The 20,640-nt window shown below is 43.6% G+C and overlaps 5 protein-coding genes across 19 annotated transcripts; 2 read left to right on the forward strand and 3 right to left on the reverse strand.

Moving 5' to 3' along the window:
• Positions 1 to 220: 220 nt before the first annotated feature.
• Positions 221 to 9,451, forward strand: LOC6625866 (glycogen debranching enzyme). Of its 8 annotated transcripts, none has more exons than XM_032436542.2 (8): positions 221 to 331; positions 3,394 to 3,734; positions 3,794 to 4,151; positions 4,218 to 5,621; positions 5,688 to 6,543; positions 6,601 to 6,778; positions 7,691 to 7,860; positions 7,914 to 9,451. In XM_032436542.2, the coding sequence occupies exons 2-8, from the start codon at positions 3,403 to 3,405 to the stop codon at positions 9,230 to 9,232; spliced, it is 4,617 nt and encodes a 1,538-aa protein (XP_032292433.1). In that variant the 5' UTR covers positions 221 to 331; positions 3,394 to 3,402; the 3' UTR covers positions 9,233 to 9,451. The 8 variants fall into 8 exon arrangements, with proteins under 8 accessions (XP_032292433.1, XP_015029061.1, XP_032292432.1 ...); XM_015173575.3 differs by lacking the exon at positions 221 to 331 and adding an exon at positions 651 to 668; XM_032436541.2 differs by lacking the exon at positions 221 to 331 and adding an exon at positions 658 to 725.
• On the reverse strand, positions 9,257 to 10,024 carry LOC6625865 (uncharacterized). The gene is made up of 2 exons (XM_002050822.4): positions 9,773 to 10,024; positions 9,257 to 9,709 (listed from the first exon to the last, which is right to left on the reverse strand). Exons 1-2 carry the CDS (start codon positions 9,869 to 9,871, stop codon positions 9,467 to 9,469), a joined length of 342 nt encoding a protein of 113 aa, XP_002050858.1. The 5' UTR covers positions 9,872 to 10,024; the 3' UTR covers positions 9,257 to 9,466.
• A 207-nt stretch (positions 10,025 to 10,231) lies between these two features.
• On the reverse strand, positions 10,232 to 13,874 carry LOC6625864 (putative sodium-coupled neutral amino acid transporter 10). 2 transcript variants are annotated; one of them, XM_032436546.2, is made up of 5 exons: positions 13,630 to 13,874; positions 12,849 to 13,553; positions 12,641 to 12,789; positions 12,442 to 12,578; positions 10,232 to 12,376 (listed from the first exon to the last, which is right to left on the reverse strand). In XM_032436546.2, exons 2-5 carry the CDS (start codon positions 13,460 to 13,462, stop codon positions 10,697 to 10,699), a joined length of 2,580 nt encoding a protein of 859 aa, XP_032292437.1. In that variant the 5' UTR covers positions 13,463 to 13,553; positions 13,630 to 13,874; the 3' UTR covers positions 10,232 to 10,696. The 2 variants fall into 2 exon arrangements, with proteins under 2 accessions (XP_032292437.1, XP_002050857.2); XM_002050821.4 differs by having other exon boundaries at positions 10,232 to 12,379; positions 13,630 to 13,873.
• Positions 13,875 to 14,137: 263 nt separating this feature from the next.
• RpS15 (ribosomal protein S15) lies at positions 14,138 to 15,145 on the forward strand. Its single transcript, XM_002050820.4, has 4 exons — positions 14,138 to 14,268; positions 14,466 to 14,554; positions 14,635 to 14,857; positions 14,911 to 15,145. The coding sequence occupies exons 1-4, from the start codon at positions 14,260 to 14,262 to the stop codon at positions 15,034 to 15,036; spliced, it is 447 nt and encodes a 148-aa protein (XP_002050856.1). The 5' UTR covers positions 14,138 to 14,259; the 3' UTR covers positions 15,037 to 15,145.
• LOC6625862 (serine/threonine-protein kinase meng-po) lies at positions 14,949 to 20,279 on the reverse strand. 7 transcript variants are annotated; one of them, XM_070210511.1, is made up of 9 exons: positions 20,098 to 20,278; positions 19,028 to 19,513; positions 17,416 to 17,677; positions 17,258 to 17,357; positions 17,003 to 17,185; positions 16,774 to 16,945; positions 16,384 to 16,701; positions 15,970 to 16,318; positions 14,949 to 15,549 (listed from the first exon to the last, which is right to left on the reverse strand). In XM_070210511.1, the coding sequence occupies exons 2-9, from the start codon at positions 19,082 to 19,084 to the stop codon at positions 15,278 to 15,280; spliced, it is 1,713 nt and encodes a 570-aa protein (XP_070066612.1). In that variant the 5' UTR covers positions 19,085 to 19,513; positions 20,098 to 20,278; the 3' UTR covers positions 14,949 to 15,277. The 7 variants fall into 7 exon arrangements, with proteins under 7 accessions (XP_070066612.1, XP_032292438.1, XP_015030149.1 ...); XM_032436547.2 differs by having other exon boundaries at positions 14,949 to 15,465; positions 20,098 to 20,277; XM_015174663.3 differs by having other exon boundaries at positions 14,949 to 16,318; positions 19,028 to 19,219; positions 20,102 to 20,279.
• Between the last annotated feature and the right edge of the window lie 361 nt (positions 20,280 to 20,640).

The raw sequence follows: 20,640 nt of genomic DNA on the forward strand, positions 1-20,640 counted from the left end.
GAAATTTCAAACGAATTACATTTTTCGCGCCTTGCGTAAGGCCGTTACCGTTATGCGTAACTACGTAAGCGAAAAATGCTTACGGAACTTACCAACTGGTTCAATTGGTTCAGTTCCGATAACTAGCAACTTATCGATATCGGAAGGCACGCCTTATTATTCTTGGCCAGTTCTAAATTGTTTCTAAAAATGCCACCGTCCACCTTGCATCTCTGCACTGCAGTAAAACTAACTAAACAATACATTTATAAAATACCCAGTTGTGCACAAAATGTGTAAAATATTATTAACTGCAAAGAAGCACAGTGTTGGCAAATAATATAATCATTGGGTAAGTAACCGTACATAATTACATTCTTAAATTGCATGTAAAACTAATATAATAATAATGTGTGATCGCGGGTCAAAATGTATTCGCAATTTGCCAACATAGGTTAATTATAAGCTATCGTACATACAAACAATAAACACACACAGTCAAGATGAATGTGTACATCAAGTAACCACCACAATACAACAGAAAACAAAACAGACGAACAGCTGATTTTTGTTTACCAGCAAATGAGGGTGCGACGTTCTCAAGCCGAAACAGCTGACGCGCGCACGAAAACTTGAAAGGTCACCTTGAGCTCAATAAAAAAAAAGAGAATTGAGGAATTTATTTGCTGGTAAAGTGTAATTCAGCTGCAGATCATAGTTATTGGTGCAACAATTTCAAGAAAATAGTTGGTGACTAATTTAAAATATTTTTTTAATAAAATTAAAACAAATTAAATTCATTTAAAACAAATGTGCACATGTTTTTACCCAGAAACTATCACAGAGTCCATTATCTAAGTGTTTACGATCAAAAATATGAATCATGTGCACAGCATTGGTGTCAAACATGTGTTAGTTGAATTTGAATAAGTTATAGCCCTAACAAACCGTTATCATTCAGCAATATGTAACGTTTTCGAAGGGTGCTCCTAAAACTACATGCACACATATGTATGTATGTCTATGTATAAGTGCGTATATATATGTATGTAGGTCAATGGACGCAAGATATTTTAATCTATTTTTAACACATTTACACGAATTGTTGTCAAATAAAAACAAATGCCAACATATACGCAAAATAAAGAATTTATAAGGAAGTAAACCCGAACATTCCTAACCGGTAAAAAAATAAAAGCTCGACCACAGGGAAACCAATTCAAGTGGGTTCGAGTCTAGAAAATGTATAAATTTAAAACTTATTGAGAAAGTATATGAATTTAACCGCAACGACAATTAAATACATTGGTCGCTTAACGGAAAACGGGTTACCTATGAAATTCATAAGCGTTTCGAAAAAAATGTCGATTGGAAATGTGGTTTGAACCAGCAGAAAATAAAAAATACATCTTACATATAATTATAGATTATATTTTCTGGAAAATTCGAACTAACGAGCAACCACTGTGTTTAATGGCTTTACTGATTCGAAGTATAAAAAAAAAAACATAAATGACTTTGAATCGATAACGAACATTAACAGTTATCATGTAAGCTTTGCGTGCAAAGAAATGCACCAAAGTCATGGGCGAAAAGCTTAGAGAGGTTGTCTTATAATCGTTCCAAAGCTTCTGCGCCGCTTTATATACATACATGGGTATAAAACACGCACTCACATTTGTATGTATGTATTTACCTGTATGCAATTAGTATGCGCACTTGTTCATTTTGTTTTTTTTTTTTTATTATGTATTATTTAAAATGGTTCATTAACGATCGCAAGTGGTCTAGCTTTCAGTAGCTTTAATACCGCCGCCGGCACTAAACTCGCGAAAAAAAAAACCGAGCAACACGCTTCCAAATTTCATTTCAAGCTTTTCGAGATAACGCCACGCAATGCTAGTCGAGGGTCTCAGGTGGCTCTACAAGAGCACACGGCGCAATTTCTATGCACTGATCCACATCCTAATGGGCTATCAGTTCTTTCGCTGGCTCCTCGAATACTATGCGCAACTAACAACGGGACCGGTAAATGGCGGGATGCAGCAGCAGCAGCAGCAGCAGCAGCAGCGGCAGCAAGTGCAAAGCTTTGATAAGGTGCCGGCACAAGCGAATACTGAACTGAGAGAAGAAGAGGAAGCAGCAGCTAAAGCAACCGCAACAGTTACAGTTAAAGCTACAGCTACAGCTACAGCTGTGCCGGCTGAGTCGGCGCCAGTGTCGATTAGTGCAAATGAGCTTAGTGCCACAGCAGTTATGGGGAATGCAGGCAGCAGTAGCATCAGCCGCTCCGGAGTCGGACGCAGCAAACCTTTAAAAAAACACCACAGTGAGGTATTTACACAATCGCTGATTGTAATTATGTAGTAAATATGCACATGCATACGCCTATGCATATATGTATGTATGTATGTATATAAGCGCGTATGTGTGTGCACATTTATGTGAGTGTATTGGAGCAAAGCATAGCACAGACTTAATAAAAAACAGCTACAACCGAGCGCCAAGCGACAGTTTCAGTCTGTGCCGTGTGCTCCTCGTGTTCTAGTTACTAAAAGTCGTCTAATTATATATATTTCATATATATATATATATATATATATATATAATTACTTTTTGGAAATTGCTTCTATTCTGTAAATTCTGTAAATTACTTGCACTGTGGTGTTGTAACTGATCGCCTTTGTGTGTGTGTCTCTTAATCTGAATTGTTGTAATCGCTAAACCTATCTTAACTAAAAATAGACTGGCGCCTGACTCAGGAACTATAAATCAGATCTAGAAATAATAATCATTAAATAAGAGCTGAAAAATAGTCCTGGTAGCTGTCATTTTAAATGTAGAATTCGAGAAAAAAAAACAAATATCCTGCAAATATTCGTGAACTAGAAAATTAGTTAAATTAAAAATTACAAAAAAAAATATAAAAAAAATGAAGTTGTAATTGAAATTCCGCAAATTCTGAAACTAGAAAATATAATTAAATATTATATGTACAGAGAGAAGATTTAAAAATTCTTCAAACTAAAAACTATAAAATTTGAGTTTCAAGTGAAAACTCTAATTAACTTTTTAACATTTAAAGGGGAAGTTTTCAGTTGTAATTAATTAACGTTGTATGGCAACAATTTTCTATAGTTCCATGTGAAACATATTTCATATTGTATTTGCTTCAGTTTATTTCCATTTTATTTTTATTGGGGTGACATTGAGAACGAATTGAATTGAATCGAATCGAATCAAATTGATTGCCTCGATGCAAAATTTTTATATAATGGCATATCTCTGTGATCATCTATGTACGCACACACACTCACACACACACGCACACGCACACACACACATTCGCAAGCACACCCATATCAAATGTATATATATTATAGTGTAGAGAATTTCTTACCCTTTTCCCGCCAGGTTTTTAAAATGAGCAAGGACATCGAATCGCACAGCATACCCATTGCGGAGGGCACAAATGCTGAGCATGTGCTTTACCGTTTGAAACGCGGCTCCACATTGCGCGTGCATCCGGATGTCTCGCTCCTGGGCCGCAAAATCCTGCTGCACACCAATTACCCGGATGAGGGCAAGAAGTTTGTGCGCACCGAATATCGCGTGCTCGGCTGGCAGTTGAGGAATGGTCAGCAAATAACCAGCGATAAGCATCCGGATGTCCATGTGGTCGACACGGACATTTACAGCGAGCTGCAGTTGAACTTGTCGGGCACGTTCCGATTCTACTTTAGGTTCGCCGATCGGTGAGTGAATATATCTATATATCGAAATATTTGATATAATCATTTCCTCCTGCTTTTAGGGAAGCCAAGCCGGACGCACCTCCGGATGGCGCGTTGTACGTACAGGTGGAACCCACGCTGCACGTGGGTCCAGTGGGCGCCCAGAAGATAATACCCCTCAATTCTATACGCTGTCAAACGGTGATGGCCAAGCTGCTCGGGCCCCTGCACACGTGGGAGGCAAAGCTGCGCGTGGCCAAGGAGTCCGGTTATAATGTCATACACTTTACGCCCATACAGGAGCTGGGCGGATCACGGTCCGGCTACTCGCTGCGCGATCAGTTAAGTGTCAACCCCAACTTTGCGGCCAAGAAGGGCGAGCGGGTCACGTTTGACGATGTGGAGAAGGTTATTAAAAAGTGCCGTCAGGAATGGGGCGTAAGTATTTCAATTACTTCCATGCTGCCTTTATAATACACCCGTATATATGTATATGCTCCTCAGGTAGCTTCCATTTGTGATATTGTGCTTAATCATACGGCCAACGAATCCGATTGGCTGCTGAAGCATCCGGACGCGACTTACTCGTGCGCCACATGCCCCTATTTGCGTCCCGCTTTTCTGTTGGACGCTGCGCTGGCGCAGTGCAGCGAAGACATAGCCGCTGGCAAGCTGGAGCATGTGGGCGTGCCCGAGATTATCGATCAGGAGTGCCATTTGGAAGCTTTAAAGTACCAATTGCATCATGCCTACCTATCCAAGGTCAATATACACGAACTGTATCAGTGCGACGTGATGAAGTACGTGAACGAGTTCATGTCGCAGGTGCGCACACGTGAGCCGCCCAAGAATGTGGCGAAGGAGTCGCGCTTCCAGGAGATTCAACTGATACAGGACCCGGCATATCGTCGCTTGGGTAGCACAATTGACTTTGAGCTGGCATTGGACATCTTTAATGCTTTCCATGGTGACTGTTTCGATGAGGAGTCGCGTTTCCGCAAATGCGCCGAGACACTGCGCCATCATCTGGATGCGCTCAACGACCAGATCAGAGCTGAGCTCCAGGGCCATCTCAACTATGCCATCGAGAACTGCTTGGCGGGCGTGCGGTACGAGCGCGTCCAGCAGGACGGGCCGCGTGTCCGGGAAATCTCCATTACGCATCCGGTGTTTATGACCTACTTTACGCATACCCGAACCGAGGGCAAATCGCTGCAGGAGATTGAGGAGGATATGTACGGGCCGGCAGGCGAGTTCTTTATGGCCCACAATGGCTGGGTGATGGGCTCCAGTGATCCGCTCTTGGACTTTGCCGAGGAGCAAGTAAATCGCGGAAATGTTTATCTGAAGCGTGAGCTAATCGCCTGGGGCGACAGCGTCAAGCTGCGTTTCGGCAAACGCCCGGAGGACAGTCCCTACCTGTGGCAGCACATGACCGAGTATGTGGAGAAAACGGCGCGTATTTTCGACGGCGTACGCCTGGATAACTGTCATTCGACGCCGCTGCACGTGGCCGAGTATCTGCTGGATGCGGCACGCAAAATCAATCCCGAGCTTTATGTGGTCGCCGAGCTATTTACCAACTCTGACGGCACCGACAATGTCTTCGTCAACCGGCTGGGCATTACGTCTCTTATACGAGAAGCTCTCTCCGCCTGGGATTCCCATGAGCAGGGTCGTCTGGTTTACCGTTACGGTGGCGTACCGGTCGGCGGCTTCTTTGCGAATCCCAATCGCGATGCAGCGCCCAGCGTGGCGCATGCGCTCTTCTTGGACCTGACACACGACAATCCGTCACCCATTGAGAAGCGTTCAGTCTACGACCTGCTGCCCTCATCGGCGCTGGTGGCCATGGCCTGCTGTGCCACGGGCAGCAACCGCGGCTACGATGAGCTAGTTCCGCATCATGTAAGTCCCAATGCTGCTAGTTAAGTGATTCATCATGTCTAATGGTATCTGCTTGCCTTACGCCAGATTCATGTGGTCGATGAGGAACGCCCTTATCAGGAGTGGGGCAAGGGCGTGGACTTTAAAACGGGCATTGTGGCCGCCAAGCGCGCCTTGAATATACTGCACGGCCAGCTGGCGGAGGAAGGTTTCAGTCAGGTGTACGTGGACCAAATGGATCCCAATGTGGTCGCCGTGACGCGTCACTCGCCCAACACACACCAGACGGTCATCCTGGTTGCCCACACCGCGTTTAGCTATCCGCATCCCAATGCGGGCGCCACCAATGTGCGCCCGCTGCGATTCGAGGGGGTACTGGACGAGATTATACTCGAGGCCAACTTAACCATGAAAAGCGACAAGCCCTTCGATCGTCCGGCCCCCTTCAAGAGGGAAGAACATGTGCTGAATGGCTTCACACAGTTCGAGCTGTCGCTGCAGGAGCACATACCGCTCAGCAAGTCGCAAGTATTCGAGACGAGCCTCTACACGGATGGCAACAACACCCAGCTCAACTTTGCCAATCTGCGTCCCGGCACTGTGGTCGCCATCCGCGTCTCCATGCATCCCAGCGCTCGCAAGAGCTTCGATCGCCTGCAGCAGGTGACGAACTCGCTGCGCCTTGAGTCGGGTGCCCAGTGCGAAGAGCTTAAATCGATTGTCTCCAAACTGGATTTACCTGCCTTGAGTCGGGCACTGTTCAGCTGTGATCAGGAGGAGCGCGACATGGGCCTGGGTGGCTCCGCCTATGATATACCCAACTTTGGGCCCATTGTGTACTGTGGCCTGCAGGGCTTTGTCTCGCTGCTGACGGAGATTTCACCACGCGATGACCTGGGCCATCCACTGTGCAACAATTTGCGTGATGGCAACTGGATGATGGGTGAGCCAAATTCTGTTCACTTTTATGTCCTAACTTTAATCTCTTGCCACTCTTAAGATTACATTGCCGATCGTCTAAATAACTTTGCTGATCTGAAACCCCTGTCCAACTGGCTTAGGGCAACCTTTGATCCGTTGAAGAACGTGCCACGCTACCTTATACCCTGCTACTTTGATACCATTGTGAGCGGTGTCTACAATGTACTGGTCAATCAGGTCAATCAATTGATGCCCGAGTGAGTGTCCAAACGAAACACATTTATTTAATATATTTGTCGGGCAAGCCTCACGACAAACTACAGTGTAAAGGAAAATAGTCTGGTTGTTTAGAGATGATATCTATTAGATAATATTTTTATCACGCCCTCAAATCGAACAAGTAAAAGAGCGCCAGTTGGAATAGCCCGACTTGATGGACAGACGGACGGATGGATAGACAGACGGATGGACAAACGGGTGGATGGACGGACGGCCAGATGGACGACAGACGGATGGATAAACGGACAGACGGACGGATGGACGAAGGGATAGTTGGACAGACATGCTATTCAAGAATATATATATACTTTATGGGGTCAGAGATGCTTCCTTCAGCTGTTTCATACATTCGCACACAAACCTTTTTACCCTTTAGAAAAATATGACAGCCTAGCTTAGAATGTTGCTTGTATTTGGATTCAAAAATATTTAGAAATTGTTTGGTTTAAATTTAAGAATCAGCCCCAAAGCACAAATATCTTGCGCCCCAAATTGATCTAAACATATTTGTTAGATGTCAATTTCGGGTAGAGAATAAATTTAGCCCGCAAGTTCCATATGAAAATATCTAGGCTTGCAATATTTTCAGTAGAACGGGCAATTTAAAATTGAAATGTTTCAAACAAATTTTTAAAATTTGAACAAAACCGATTCAAGAATGTACATAAAACCGGTTTGACCAGCCGAAACTAAGGGCAGCAGTTAGAATCGTAAACCCTTTTCTTTTCCGGACTTCAACTTAAATCACGTAGCTTGTTTGGGAATTATCATTCGAAAATTAACTATAGATTCTAATAACGCGTGTATAATTCATGTTATTTAATTACCTAAGTAATATAGGTTACGGCTGAGATTATATGCTTTATTTTGATTATTCTCTTACCTTTCAGTTTTATACGCGATGGTCATAACTTTACACAATCCCTGGCGCTCTCGACGCTCCAGTTCCTGGCCGTTTGCAATTCGGCGAATCTGCCGGGTTTCAGTCTTGCGCTCAGCCCACCAAAGCCGCCGAAGCAGTGCGTCACCTTGTCCGCCGGCCTGCCCCACTTTTCCACAGGTAACAAAGTCAATTGACTTTCGGCTTAATTAATAACAACTCCTCACTTGCAGGCTACATGCGCTGCTGGGGCCGGGACACGTTCATCGCACTGCGCGGCACAATGCTGCTCACGGGTCGCTTTACGGAGGCGCGCTTTATCATAATTGGCTTTGCATCGGCCATGCGTCATGGCCTGATCCCCAATTTGTTGGATAATGGCGTTAAGCCGCGCTTCAATTGCCGCGATGCAGTCTGGTGGTGGATGCACAGCATTGCCCAGTACGTTAACGAGGCGCCGAAGGGTGCCGCTATACTCAACGATAAGGTGTCACGGATTTTCCCGTACGATGATTCCGAGCCTCATCCGCCCGGCGCCTTCGATCAGCTGCTGCAAGACGTCATGCAGGAGGCACTGCAGGTGCACTTCCAGGGTCTGCAGTACCGGGAACGCAATGCTGGCCAGGAAATAGATGCGCACATGGTCGATCAGGGATTTAACAATCATATCGGAGTGCATCCGGACACGGGCTTCGTGTTTGGCGGCAACAGCGCCAACTGCGGCACCTGGATGGACAAAATGGGCTCCTCAGAGAAGGCGGGCAATCGCGGACGACCCAGCACACCGCGCGATGGCTCCGCTGTGGAACTGGTTGGCCTGCAGTATGCCGTGTTGCGTTTCATGCAGGGACTCAGCGAGCGAAAGATTATTCCGCACAGCGGCGTGGAACGCAAGGGCCCGTCGGGCGAGCTGACCAAGTGGAGCTACAAGGAGTGGGCAGATCGCATACAGAACAATTTTGATGCGAACTTCTTTGTCAAGGACACGGACAGAACATCTGTGGCCAACAAGAAGGGCATCTACAAGGATAGCTTTGGAGCCACGCAGGACTGGACAGACTTTCAGCTGCGCTGCAACTTTCCCATAACGCTAACAGTTGCCGCGGAGCTGTGCGATCCGAAAAACGCCTGGCGTGCCCTGGAACAGGCCAGAAAGTATCTGCTTGGCCCGTTGGGCATGAAGACACTGGACCCGGATGACTGGAACTACAGAGCCAATTATGATAACTCCAACGATTCGACAGACTGCACCGTAGCACATGGCGCCAACTATCATCAGGGTCCCGAATGGGTGTGGCCCATAGGCTTCTATCTGCGCGCCCGCCTCATATTCGCCAAGAAGTGCGGCTACCTGGACGAAACCATTGCCGAGACGTGGGCCATATTGCGGGCACATCTGCGAGAGATGCAAACATCTCATTGGCGCGGCCTGCCCGAGCTGACCAACGACAATGGAAGCTACTGCAACGACTCCTGCCGCACGCAGGCCTGGAGCGTGGGCACAGTGCTTGAGGTGCTGCACGATCTGCATGCGCTTGGCGCGGATGTCTAGGCCAAATCAAAGTCAACGAATCTCTCCGTCTGCAGAGATACCATATAATTCTAAATTATACAAAATTTATCCAAATATACACTTAATTGGTTAGCCGCCACTGATGTGCATAAAACCATTAAGTTAGTTATTCAATTTGTTACCCAAGTTGTGGATCATACCATACTCTCCCCCTCTCTCTGTCTCTCTATACATATTAAAGTTATTTTATCTATGCCAGCACTTGCCTTTCATCTAAGAGAAGTAGCTGTTTCGCGCCAATCGCATACTGGACGTCTGTGGCGGACAAATGGGCCCACTATTCCTATACGCCTCATCAAGTTGGGAGACCAGGCAGCGTGTTTCAAGTTTCTTGCTGCTGGGATCCAGGCCTCCGGGCGGGTCGGGCACTTCAATGTCTATATTATTTTTTGCATCGCTCTTAATATTATCCTTCGTTTCTCGAACTTTATAATCTTTGGCTGTTATCGCGTTCATCTACAAGATATTGATAAAATATTTATTGGCAAATTTAACAATTTTTATAGAGTTTTTACTTACGATCTTGCATTTGTTCAAGACTTGTGCGGCGGCGGCGCATGTTAATTCGTAGGCGCTACTCAAAACTATTCTTTGCACTACATCCAAAACTATTGACATCTTTATAGAATTGTATAAACTGCGTAATTTGGATTAAGAATTTTGGCTATTGCTTAACATTTGACAATACGACAACTAAATATCAAATAATTTTGACATGTGCACTATGTACAGCACAGCCATTCAGTATATGAAAATGTATATAATTTTTCGATCGGCTCAAGTCAAATGTTAAGCATGAACTGAAGGTGTATTTTAAAATGTCGCCAAAATTCAGGCAATTTGAACCAGCGACCTCGTTTTGTTAGGCCGACGTTCAGAAATTGTTGATATTTCTCATACAAATTCTATACACCGTTTTCCCACACTTCATGGTCGAGGTTTTCAACCTTGTCGTGTGCAGTAATATTAGTCAAGAAATCAAAATTATAAATATATATATATATATATCTATGAATATATATATTGCTTAGCATATTTATGTATCTTTTTCTAGATACTAAATTAATACATCATTATCATTAAAAATAAGTTAATATATATATGTACATAAAGCTTTTTGGCCCTGTGAACATTACACTGGAGCTGTACATTTGAATACATAGGTAACAGTTACATAATCTGAATTCAAATGGAACAGTTACATACTGTGAGTACATATGTAACAGTTACATAATATGTAACAGTTACACAATCTAAATACATAGGTCTTTGTAACAGTTACCTACATAATGTAAAAACATATGTAACAGTCACGTAATTTGAAAACATATGTAACAGTTACATTATCTGAATACATAGGTAACAGTTGCGTAATGTAAAAACAATTGTAACAGTTACATAATTTTTGGTGTAGGTAGTGCTTGCAGTTCAATTGAGCGCGTATTAGCTTGCATCCAGTTCTGTGTTGGATGTCGTAGTCATCGTCGTTGTCGTCTCGAGATCATCATCCTTGACGGATTTCAGTTCACGACCCATGTTCTCGATTTGCAGGCTGAGACCGACGAGTGCACTATTTTTGAGCTCGTTTAACTTGGGCTCGGGAAGACAATTCTCGTTGGCATCGCGTTTGACGCGCACCGCGGGCTGCGCAGTCGCAATCTTCGGCTCATTTACTTGCAACAACTCTCGCCTGATGGCATCGACGTTGTCCGCGTTGGTTGTTCTATTAGCCGGCGGTTCGGCAGCTAAGGTGCCGTTAGTTCTTGTCCGAGTGGAGTTCGAGAGCAGCACCAGAGGCAGTGGCAGTCGTTGGGCTAGTAACGGCGCATCGCCAGTTGAATTCTTTAGCAGCTCACCCGTTTTGTAGGAGAGCGGTTCGAAAACTCCAGCATGAGCTTCCTGTTCCTCTCGCGCATGGGCATTCTCGGTGAGCATTTCCATCAATGAGGCGGGTTTGCGTTCCTTTTTTGTGTTGTTGGCGTCATGAGGCTGGGGTTGTACTTGGAGCTGGGGCTGGAGTAGTGACTCCTCCATCTCTTTTCTACGATTATTTTCTTTGACCTTATTCAGTGCCTTATCCAGTTCGTTTACAGCCAAAGGTTTTGGATTCTCAACATTTTGATGGGCCAACTGATCGTTCAGTTTATCCACACTGCTTTCCAACAGTTTCATTGCATCTGGACTTTGAGGCTTTTGTTTTGCCAACTCCTCGTTTAGCTTGTCCACGGTGCGCTCCAAAGCCTTCATTTTTTCTTGAAGTTCCTTTTCTGTTTTACGCAATTCGTCTGCATTCGCTTTATCTTTTTGCTCCTCGGCTGTAATTTCCTCTTCCTTTTTGATGGCAGCTCCGTCTATGGTTCGCTGTGCAGCCAGGTCCAAAGACTGAGAAGTTTCTGGTTTAGGAACTGGCATATTTGCTGCAGGAGACTTTTCCAAGCTAGTCAAGTTTTTCTTTACAATAGATGCCGCTTCATTTCCTTCGACTGGTTTGGGTTCCACTTTTGGTATGCTTTCAGACTTAATCGGCGGCGCTTCGTTATTCGCATCCACGTTATGTGATTCATCGACAGGCAACGGAGGCATCGGTTGATTATCTAAAGGAGCATCCGCAATATTTGACTTCTCGACAAGATTTATGCTATTTGCGTTAGGTTCACGTTTGCCATGTTCAAAGTTTTCTAGATTTTCTTTAGCTTCTGCCTCGCTGCTTTTCACTAGCAGTTTAATTATTTCGGAGCTCTTTAAATCATGACCCACCGCGGGCGGAGATATTTCGTTGGGCAACAATGGTGTTACCACTTGAGCACCGTCAAACTGTGGACCAGAGCTCTGGGCGTCTATGGCGTTCAAATTGGCATATGTGCCGAGTATCATCAGGCAAAAACCGCTGACGAATACAAACTGCGCCAAGGTGCGTTCCGTTGATTCCTTTCTGATGATCTGGCGAAAACTCGATGCCGGAAACATAATGCATATGGCCACGCCTATTGTGGAACCCACCAGGCCAATGATAAGCTCAACAGATGGAATCATAAGCGCCACGCACAGCGAGAAGATAACGATGAACAGTGTAATTAAGCGAAAGCGCTGCTCTGGTATATAATTGCTGCTCTCCGTGTGCCCCTGCTGGAATTGTAAGTATAAATTGTATTAGGCTCTCATCATTCTAACTAAATTATAATCCTAACCTTTCTGTACAAAAGGGAATAGATGCTGGCTCGGCACGGGAATATGACCAGGGGAAAGCTGAATGCAATCGACAGCACAAATCCAATTTTGATAATATCGCTGCCAAATGAGGGCGACAGGTTAACCAAGATATTACCTGGGACAAAAATCTAGTTTATTAGCATTTTTGAAATCATTGGGATATATTTTAAGCTTTACCTGAAAAGCTGTGCGTGCAGAAAGCCACATAGCCAAAGAAACCAACGGCTATATAAACCAGTGTACATATCCATGTCGCGTTGCGCACAATGCCATTCAGCTTGTCCAGACTTTGGTTGTTGATGCTGTCGAAGACTTCAAAGAGTTGCCTGGAATCAAAAGAGAATTCGTTACAAAAATAGTTCGCCTGACTTTAAAGAGCGCTTACATTTGGCAGGATAACGCCATGCTGAAGATGGGCAGGCACTGCAGCACTCCCGCTGGCTCCCAGTAAGTCACCTTCTCGGTCCAATCGTTAGCGATAATGTGCGCCTCGGACTCGAGCACAATTTTAAGCATAAGACACACATAGAAGCCAATGGAGGCGGTGCACACAGCCGACAAGCTGTCCACGTTGCGCAGCATGCCCAGCGGCACAATGCAACAGACAGTGACAACAAACATGACCACCGTGCGCAGATGATTGTTCTCCGCCATATCCAAGGAGAACAGCTTGGCAACAATCTGTGGGCCCAGGTCGCCGACGACCACAAAGTACGTGATGCACGTTCCAATCAGGTAGCCAATAATGCACAGTTCCGCCAGCAGTTTGCCAGATGTGCCAAAAGCGTGCAGTCCCAGCATTTCAAAGCTTTTGCGACGTGTCAGCAGCGAAGTTTTTATCAGATAATGGCAACAGATGCGCGTTATCCAATTGCTGAGTACAAGCAGCACAATGGACAAGATGATGCCGCACTTCTGGAAACAGAAGGGCATGGCCAAGATGCCGACGCCAATTATGCTGTTTGCCAGCGTCATAACATGACCCGAATGCGAGAACATGATGCAATTCGCTTTCACCTGCCGATGAGCTCACCGGGAAGTTGCAAATTTGGTGCGACAGCTTTTTATTTTCTTCTGCGACAGTGGGTAGCTGTTTGCGTCGTAAGCAAAAAGACACTAAGAGATAATTTCACACAGTAGGGTCACAATCACATACACACACTTACCTGTGGCACTTGTTATCACAAATGACAGGCGCCACTTGTGCAAGCAGAAACAATTTGTTGAAACCTGGGCAGTCGGTGTTTGTTTAAGTGATTGGCTTACATAAAGCAAGCGAATACTGTTGAGAAAGGCATTAAATACTATTTCAATAGGTAATTATGTTGGGCTGTTGTGCACATTTTAAAACACAATTTTGGTAACGTCAGCATTGTTTAGGTTTCTGCTCAACCAGCGCTGCACAGCTGATTTTGCTGCGGATGAGTGCGTGCCGATATATTTGGGGCACGACTCACGATGTGGTACACTAGGTTTGTAGCTATTTCATCGCAACTCTTTTCTTGTTTTCACTTAAAGCATAGCTAAAATGTGGTAAATTATTTTCTAAACTGCTTAGATTTTGATATAGCGATATGTTCTGTAAGTTCGATTTGAATTTTGTGACCGAATTTGGTTCTTTTGAAGCGTTTATTTGTGCTCATTTAGTTCCGAGCAAATGCACGCATCTCTAGTTTGTGATAATGTGACCATATATGCAATCAAAAAACGTACAGTCTGGCAGCCCCATTTTCTTAAGTCTGGTGGCAACGCTGCGGTGTGTGTTTCTTTCCGTTCCGTAGACTGCAAACGTCAAGATGGCCGATGTAATTTTTGTGTAAAAATCTAGAAAAATATAAAGCATCCGTGCGCAGTACGGCAAGAGTTTATAATAATCACAAAGTCCAATGTACTGCGCATGTTTGCAAATATTATTTTAGAGTTTTACGTGCTAAAGTGTATACGAAATTGGCGATAAATTGTGCTAATAAATACCCATTGTTTTTTCTATGACACAAAACAGCAAGTTGATGAAACTCTTAAGAAGAAGCGTACCTTCAAGAAGTTCACCTACCGTGGTGTGGACTTGGATCAGCTGTTGGATATGCCCAAGTGAGTAGTTAAACTCGGATGCTGAGCGGCGTCCCAAAACTAACCTCACTGTTGACTTCTCACTCCATCACCGCGCGCAGCAATCAGCTGGTGGAGCTGATGCACAGCCGTGCCCGCAGGCGTTTCTCGCGCGGTCTGAAGCGTAAGCCAATGGCCCTGATCAAGAAGCTGCGCAAGGCCAAGAAGGAGGCTCCACCAAATGAGAAGCCAGAGATTGTGAAGACCCATCTGAGAAACATGATCATTGTGCCCGAGATGACCGGCTCCATCATTGGCGTTTACAATGGCAAAGACTTCGGCCAGGTGAGCAAACCTCTTCCCATTGAAATCCTTTTACTAATTCCGCCTCTCAACAGGTCGAAGTTAAGCCAGAAATGATTGGCCACTACTTGGGTGAATTTGCGTTGACCTACAAGCCCGTCAAGCACGGTAGGCCCGGTATTGGTGCCACCCACAGCTCACGTTTTATTCCCCTCAAGTAAGCGCTGGCACTGTGTCTGGAGCAGAGTCGTCGCCTCCTTATTTGTGGGCCGTGACTTGTTTTTGGATTTTTACGCGTAATAAAGGAAACGTAATTTTTTAAGAACGTAATGCTGTCTTTCAATCCTCACTGAAGAGTAAACACTGGACACTTAACAAATTTACGTTTTATGTTTATTGGAACTTGCAAATTGTGTATATATTTTGTTGGATTTATGTGTGTTTGATGCAACCGGGCACAAGCTATCTTCGCTTTCGCGCGCTGTTGCTATTGGTGACCCCCACACGGTCGTAGGCCGTGTCCTTCATGTTCAAATTGGATTCACGTGCGCCATTGTAAACCCTCTGGCGCTGAGTGTTATGGGCCTGTGGATGACTTGTTGTGTGCGTCATGTCGTTCACATCGGCCGATCCGTAGGCGCTGTCTTTGACTTGAGAATCATGGTGGGAGCGATTAAAATAATTCAATTGCATTGCTGCGGGAGGCATCGCCGGCACTACGGGATTAGACAGCACTGGGAGTTGGGCAAGCGATTGGAAGGCATTAGTCAAGCCCGTGAAAGTCACCGTTTTGATCGGATTAGTTTTGTTAGGAATATTGTTGTTATTATTGCCACTCGTAAAGTAGGCGCTGCCATTGGGCACATAGCTGCTCTGCATGGGCTGCAGGCTCTGGTTATTGGAGTTAAAAGCGTTGTAGGAGTTGGCATTGTCAATGGCCGGCATGCTGGTGTACATGGCTGCCTGTAACGAGTCGGACTTGGAGCGCTGGAGAATACTCTTGGTAGACATCCGGGTGCCAACGCCAATGGAGTTCTTAGCGGCGGGTGTGGAGGATTCTGCCTCGAGCGGCACGTCGAGTGTGGTTAGTAGGCTGCTGCTCTGTGACTGGTTTAAAAAGCCGTCGACTTGGAGAAGTGTTGGCTGCCCCTTACCTAGCCGGTTCAGCTCCATTTCCATTGAGTTATAAATGGTCAAATTGCTGGCCAGCATATCCTGCCTGGAGCCCAGTGTCAGCAGGCTGTCGGCATTGGTAAGCGTTGATGTGGAGGCTAGATTAACGGACTTGGATGAGTGCATGGCCATGCCCATTTCGCTGGGCCCCTGCTGCAGTGCACCCGTGCGAGGATCAAAGTGCTTCTGGGTGGCATCTTTCAATGTGCTTTTAATTTCCTTTGGCTTGGCCGGTTGTTGTGGCTGGCGTATGGAAGAGATGTGTCCAGGCACTGGCTCGCGTGACACGGATGAGGATGGCGACGCGGAATTCGTCTCCTCGTTCTCTTCCTGCAGAAGAGAAATCCAAAGCATTTTGAATTAAGAGCCATAAGTAGAACAATTTCGGATCCTACCTCATCCTCCTCTGTTATTATGGACGACTCTATCCAGTCTTTTATGCGATTCTTTTTCTGCAGCCGATCGACATTCGTTTCGATTCCACAGTCCGCCAATGTGTACAGCAGGCGATTCTTCTCGTCGGGACTGCTGTGAAAGGAATACATTGAGGGGCATAGTTCGTCCGTCTCATATTCGGCCATCTCCTTCTCCGCCGTCTTGGCCAGCCAGCGATCGTCCATGAACTTTGTCAAATCTCCCAGACTCTTTGGCCTGTTCCCGCTGCGTGGCTCCAGGAAACGCTTAAACATGCGCTGCGCACGGGAGGTAAGCAGCTGTTCGAAAATAACAAGAAATCACATTTATATAGAAAATAAGAAGATTATTGAGAGATTGTTGAACTCTACCTTAAACAGTTTGGGCGTGCGTCGCAGCGGCATCATCATCATGCTGCCCTGCCACACCAGATAGCGGACATACCGTGGATCCTCCGAGGAGGCCTTCTGCCAGGGTAGACAGCCGGTCAGGCACACGAATATAACAATTCCGAACTGCCACACGTCGTGGCTGGGATCGGCTCTTGAGGGGAATACATGTATTAGCAGATTGTATATATAAAACATGTAGTATATATACTTGTAGGTGCCTTCGGGCTTCACTTCCAATACTTCCGGCGGACTGTAGGGCAACCATTCGTTGCGACGCTCCACTATGGTACCAGATTGAAAGGATTCACCGAAATCACAAAGTTTGACGCGTTGAAAATCCGAACGATATATGAGCACATTATCAAGTTTTATATCCCGATGCACTATGTCTCTGCAAAGAAGAGAGAGGTTTAGATCAACATTATCTAAAGCAACTAGAGAGGTTTTAGAATCTTCCACTGACTTTGAATGCATGTAATCTATTGCGGAGGCCAACTGTTTAGCTATGCGCTTGCTGTACACCTCACCTACGCCAGTTTCTGTCACATTTGATGTAAGATCACCTGAAAACAAAACAATATAATGCAATTTTGACTACTTGGTTAATGTCGATTCACCTACCCAGCGGTGCATATTCCTGGGTGAAGACATAGAAACCAGCCGTCTCGAAGGCCACATCGTATGTGGTGACAATATGCCGATGTACGCCCAAATGGAGTCCATAGTGAAATTCGCGATAGAAATCGCGCAACGTGACATATGGCTTGGGCACCGCCTTCAGTACCATTTCGGTTTGAGATCCGCGATGTTCCACCAACAATATCTTTCCGAACCAGCCTTCACCAACAATTTGGATGATGTCAAACTCATCCACAAGTTGTATCTGATTCGGGGAATAATTTCAAATGTAAAAATTGACTCTTTCTTAGAACAGATCTGTGGCACCTGCCCCAAATGATGCACCCCCACGAATTGAATTAGTAATTGCCCAATATTTATGTGTACATATATATCTATATGTATTCCGTATATGTGTAAGCGCACGACCAGACAAATTTAATGTTACTCTATTTTTGACATAATGCCCAGTCGCCGTTTGCTGCCCAATAAAATGAGTTTTTTCTTGGTAGCGTTAACTATTAGCTGAGCGAAGAGATTTTTGGCCTTGTGCCAATTGAAAGCAGTTCAAAATTGACGGGCTGACCGAAGCTGCAATACCCTACATAACTAATGAATGAAGTAAGGATATTAAAATAAGCAGACAAAATCAACTTTAGGTTTAGAAGCATTAAGTTTACATAAAAATAAAGTGTATAAGGTCTTCCACAAATTAAGGAATTTATATATATTCATTGATTTTCATTCCAATTTTGAAATCTTTGTTTTGAAAAATCATTCGTTTTCCTTTTTGAATCCAATCAGATTAATGTATATTAAATATAATGTGAATAAATTATTATGAGCCAAAACACGTGTGAATTAAGAAATATTATTATTTAATTGGGTGTTTTATTCGAGCGCAGAGGAGGGTATTCAAAACTGTTCGACAAGATGTATTTTGAAAGAAGCGAAGGAAATTTTGCTCTTTTTGGTACAGAGTCAATACAGCCTGTCTGAATATTCGCGTTATCAATCTTTCTGCCTGCTTATACTTTTTTTTTAAATAATTTTTCCGACCAAGTTTATTGCAGGCAAATAACACATAAGGAAGTTGAAGCGTGCAGCATCGCGTACAATTCCATACACACATGCGTGTATACACACATGTATGCATACACACACGCATGCATACACACATGCATGCATACACACATGCATGCACACATGCAGACATAGATACATATGCATGTGTTTATGTTTGCGTATGCAACGAGTTTTGTATAGTAACAATTGTAATAAAAACATATATTTGGCCTTATGATTAGATAATTAATTGATTAATTTTTATAATTAAATTTGTGATAGTTAAATGAAATAAATAAATAATTAAATGAATAAATTATTACTTGCATGTTTTTTATATATTTTTAGCAAAGTTGGAAATTCTTTTGAACTCTCAACTTAAGATGCTTTTGAAGTCGAAATGATTTCAGCTGAATATTGAAAATCTTGTTTGGGGCTGGTTTAGTAAACTATCTTGTTTATTATGGCATTTTGAAATGTTTTGATTGGTTTTAATTAGATTAACAACAGATTGATGGCATTGCAGATAGATGGATATTATGCACATTACCTTTTCCAATTCGAATTCTCGAATTTTGTGTATATGCCCTCGCGGTTTCTTCGACATTTTGACGTGAGTTTGCAGTTGAGTTCGGATTAGTTTGTTTCATGTATCTTCAATTAACTAATGAGAATGTTTCTTTCTGGAGTGTCCGATTTAGTTCACATTAATCTCATCAGTTCATGATTTAATCAAACTTATCTACACACCAGGCAAATATAGGGAATCGTTTTTCGAATAAAAGTTTATTTGATTTTCCCGTGTAAGCGTTGTAAATATTTATAGCGGCTGCACAAAGGCAATCAGTATATATATAGCATGTATATATGTATATATATACAGATAGCTATGCATGTATCTTTGTCGGCCTATTTTACATGTGTTTGTATCTTTATTCGCGCATCTGCAGCTGGTTCTTGGTGCTTGCTGCTTGCAGCTTAAAAGAAATTCATAAGATAAATAGCTTCTCGCTGCGTTTTCATTGTTTTGCACTTCCTGGAAAATGGGCGCCAAATATGTCAATTAAAATATTGCAATTAATTAGTTTATTAACTCTTTATCAAGATGCAGCACAACACGCACACACACGCACGCACGCTAACACACTTGCAGTTGCCGAAAATACCGTTCGAATTAGCTGCCAATCGGCTTAAGTTCAATGTTATTTCGCATTTAAATGTCTATACACACACACACACACACATACACACATATATATTTAGTTTAGCAGTTGTAGCTGTTGTTGTTGCTGCTGTTGTCAAACAAAATATTTAATTGAACCGTCTGGCCGACCGACTCACACACACACACACATACATATAGTACATGCAAATATCTCGTAAAGCTTGCAAATATAAATGTATTTTGTTTAGTTCAGACAGGTTTTTTTTTGTTGGTTTTGTGAAATTCGTCTCGTTTCTTTTCTATTCTTTTGCCTACACATTTGCATATTATCAACAGCGAAATTAAAAATAATGCCCGTTGGCTCTTATATAAAAACAAATCAACCGTATGTTGAACATATTTTACAAAGATATACAACTAGAGGAGAATATTGAAAACATTTTCCGTTAACTGACTGACTGTTATTTATAGATGTTAGAAAAGTGCAGTCCATTCGATTATTTAAATGTTCTCTTTTCGGTCTTTTCTCAGTGATCTTTTATTAAGTAAGTGCGTTGCACTTGTTCACAATGCGTTTTGTTTTTAAGTTCTGCAAATTCCGTGGCCGCATTCGATGAAAACCCGTTGCCAACTGCTCTCGACGCTCGCGACTTTTGTCGCTGGCCAGGAAAATGTATTGAAAATGTTTAAAAAAAGACATTTTGTTTACGCTGTTTTCATTTGAATTTTAGGCGTGTGTGAGCATTTTCGAAATAATTTTAAAGTTTTTTCTTCGAAACATATTTGAGCTTTCTGAGAACAAAAGATCTGGAGAGCGCGGCGCATAAATAGTTCTCTTGGCGAATGTACGAGATGTTATTGCAAAACTTTGATCAAATCGTACGTGCTACACGTTGAGGAAAATATTTGTGTTTGTTTTCGATTGTTTGGTCAATATTTGGATTAGCGAAATATTTGTTTCAATTTCTTGAACGGATAATACAAATAACAGTCTACCA

Source organism: Drosophila virilis, chromosome 5 (assembly GCF_030788295.1).
Source record: "Drosophila virilis strain 15010-1051.87 chromosome 5, Dvir_AGI_RSII-ME, whole genome shotgun sequence".
Taxonomy (NCBI): Eukaryota; Metazoa; Arthropoda; class Insecta; order Diptera; family Drosophilidae; genus Drosophila; species Drosophila virilis.

Bases quoted from the DNA above. Each gene is read 5' to 3' on its own strand.
- LOC6625865 (XM_002050822.4), bottom strand. From the start codon at position 9,871: ATGTCAATAGTTTTGGATGTAGTGCAAAGAATAGTTTTGAGTAGCGCC. The intron at 9,710-9,772 runs GTAAGTAAAAAC...AATATCTTGTAG, and splicing joins TCTTGAACAAATGCAAGATC to ATGAACGCGATAACAGCCAA.
- LOC6625862 (XM_015174663.3), bottom strand. From the start codon at position 19,084: ATGTCGAAGAAACCGCGAGGGCATATACACAAAATTCGAGAATTCGAA. The intron at 17,186-17,257 runs GTCAGTGGAAGA...TCTTCTTTGCAG, and splicing joins ATAGATTACATGCATTCAAA to AGACATAGTGCATCGGGATA. The intron at 16,702-16,773 runs GTAGAGTTCAAC...ATTTTCGAACAG, and splicing joins GCACGCCCAAACTGTTTAAG to CTGCTTACCTCCCGTGCGCA.
- RpS15 (XM_002050820.4), top strand. The intron at 14,555-14,634 runs GTGAGTAGTTAA...CACCGCGCGCAG, and splicing joins CAGCTGTTGGATATGCCCAA to CAATCAGCTGGTGGAGCTGA. The intron at 14,858-14,910 runs GTGAGCAAACCT...GCCTCTCAACAG, and splicing joins ATGGCAAAGACTTCGGCCAG to GTCGAAGTTAAGCCAGAAAT.
- LOC6625864 (XM_002050821.4), bottom strand. From the start codon at position 13,462: ATGTTCTCGCATTCGGGTCATGTTATGACGCTGGCAAACAGCATAATT. The intron at 12,579-12,640 runs GTAAAGCTTAAA...TTTTTGTCCCAG, and splicing joins CTGCACGCACAGCTTTTCAG to GTAATATCTTGGTTAACCTG. The intron at 12,380-12,441 runs GTTAGGATTATA...TTACAATTCCAG, and splicing joins ATTCCCTTTTGTACAGAAAG to CAGGGGCACACGGAGAGCAG.
- LOC6625866 (XM_002050823.4), top strand. From the start codon at position 1,876: ATGCTAGTCGAGGGTCTCAGGTGGCTCTACAAGAGCACACGGCGCAAT. The intron at 2,314-3,393 runs GTATTTACACAA...TTTTCCCGCCAG, and splicing joins TAAAAAAACACCACAGTGAG to GTTTTTAAAATGAGCAAGGA. The intron at 5,622-5,687 runs GTAAGTCCCAAT...GCCTTACGCCAG, and splicing joins ATGAGCTAGTTCCGCATCAT to ATTCATGTGGTCGATGAGGA.